General features: G+C 56.6%; 1 protein-coding gene across 1 annotated transcript in view; it reads right to left on the bottom strand.

The window, feature by feature from the left end:
- LOC114071841 (neuropathy target esterase-like) overlaps positions 1-1901 on the bottom strand; it is a gene marked incomplete at its 3' end in the record, with an annotated part of 31167 nt that overhangs the window by 12108 nt on the left and 17158 nt on the right. The window contains exon 13 of the mRNA XM_027909721.1: positions 1736-1856. Within this exon, the coding sequence (XP_027765522.1) occupies positions 1736-1856 (121 nt within the window). The remainder of the gene's footprint in view (positions 1-1735; positions 1857-1901) is intronic.

Here is a 1901-nt window from a genome sequence, read left to right as displayed (position 1 = left end):
AGGTGATGGAGGAAGGTCCTTGGAATGGTCCAGGAGGATGTCCAGGGTCAGGGACACCAGGAGGTGATGGAGGAAGGTCCTTGGAATGGTCCAGGAGGACATTTGGGGTCAGGACACCATGAGGTGATGGAGGAAGGTCCTTGGAATGGTCCAGGAGGATGTCCAGGGTCAGGGCACCAGGAGGTGATGGAGGAAGGTCCTTGGAATGGCCCAGGAGGATATTTGGGGTGAGGACACCATGAGGTGATAGGGGAAAGTCCTTGGCATGTGAAGGAGGGTGGAGATGCTCCAGGAGGACATCAAGTGCTGAGGACATCAAGGGATGATGATGATGATGATGAAGGATGGAGGAAGGTCATTTCCATGTGAAGGAGGGTGGAGACGCTCCAGGAGGACATCCAGTGACACCAGGAGACCGTCAGGTGTTTGGAGAGGGCTTGCTCATGGAAGAGGATGGAGAAGGATGGAGATGCTCCAGGTGCTGAGGACATCAAGGGATGATGACGATGATGAAGGATGGAGGAAGGTCGTTGGCACATCAAGGAGGATGGAGACGCTCCAGGAGGACGTCTGGTGCTGAGGACTTCAAGAGATGACACCAGGAGAGGGTGGGGAAGGGTGGAAGGAGGGTGAGGATGCTCCGGGAGGACACCCAGGGCCAAGGATGGCACGAGATGGAGGGACGTGAAGGACAAAAATCATCTGGGAAACCACCTGGTGCCAACACCAGGAGGTGACACAAGACTGTGGCTCTTCCAGCAGGTCAAGGGGGATGAAGATGCCCCAGAAGGATGATCAGCACTGAGGACATCAAGAGTGGATGTCCACCTGGGATGGGAGGATCCCAAGGGATGGTGGAAGATGGACGGATACATCCTGAATGTGAAAGCACGTGAAATCATCTGATCATGGAGAACATCGAGAGGTGATGGAGGACGGATGGGTGCATCCTGCACGGGAAGAAGCCCTGGGAAGGCACCTGGCATGAAGGACACCAAGAGAGGATGGAAGACGGATGGATGGATTCATCCTGCACGTGAAGAAACACGGAGATGCCCTGGGAAACCATCTGAACATGGAGAACATCAAGAGACGATGGAAGATGGATGGAAACCACCTGAGATGGAAGACATCAAGAGATGACAGAAGATGGATGGATGGATGGATGGATGGATTCATCCTGCACGTGAAAACACATGGAGATGCCCTGGGAAGCCACCTGAGATGGAGAACCCCAAGAGAGGATGGAAGACGGATGGATGGATTCATCCTACACTTCAGGAAACATGTAGAACATGAAGAGATGATGGATGAATGGATGGATGGATGGATGGATGGATGGATGGATGGATTCATCCTGCATGTGAAAACACATGGAGATGCCCTGGGAAGCCACCTGAGATGTAGAACCCCAAGAGAGGATGGAAGACAGATGGATGGATTCATCCAGCACGTGAAAACACATGGAGATGCCCTGGGAAGCCACCTGAGACGGAGAACCCCAAGAGACAGACGGACAGACACTCCTTGAGCCGACGCCCGGCAACGAAACCCCCCACGGCGGAGAAACCTCCAAACCGAGCCAAGACGAGCCCAACTCCGACACCTCCATCCATCCATCCCTCCATCCATCCGCTGGAGATCCCACCTCGAGGGGGCCACGCCCACCGGTGCGGTTTTGGGGGGAAGGAACCGCCGCTCGCGGCGCCGGCGCCGGCGGTGGCGGCGCCGCTACTTGCCTGGCAGGTTGTTGATGTAACCCCCGTCCATCAGCAAGTTGCCGTCCTTGGGGTCGCAGAGGGGCGGGAGGTACCCCGAGAGGGTCATGCTGGCTCGCACGTAGCGCCAGAGCGAGCCTGCGCCGGCGGGAACAAACGCCGTCAGCGCCGCCCGCCCCGCCA

Source organism: Empidonax traillii, unplaced genomic scaffold, assembly GCF_003031625.1.
Source record: "Empidonax traillii isolate 1590-97213 ecotype Southwest subspecies unplaced genomic scaffold, ASM303162v1 scaffold2323:size39585, whole genome shotgun sequence".
Lineage (NCBI taxonomy): Eukaryota > Metazoa > Chordata > Aves > Passeriformes > Tyrannidae > Empidonax > Empidonax traillii.
The sequence above is the reverse complement of the archived record's forward strand: the minus strand, read 5'-3'. Positions and strand labels throughout refer to the sequence as shown.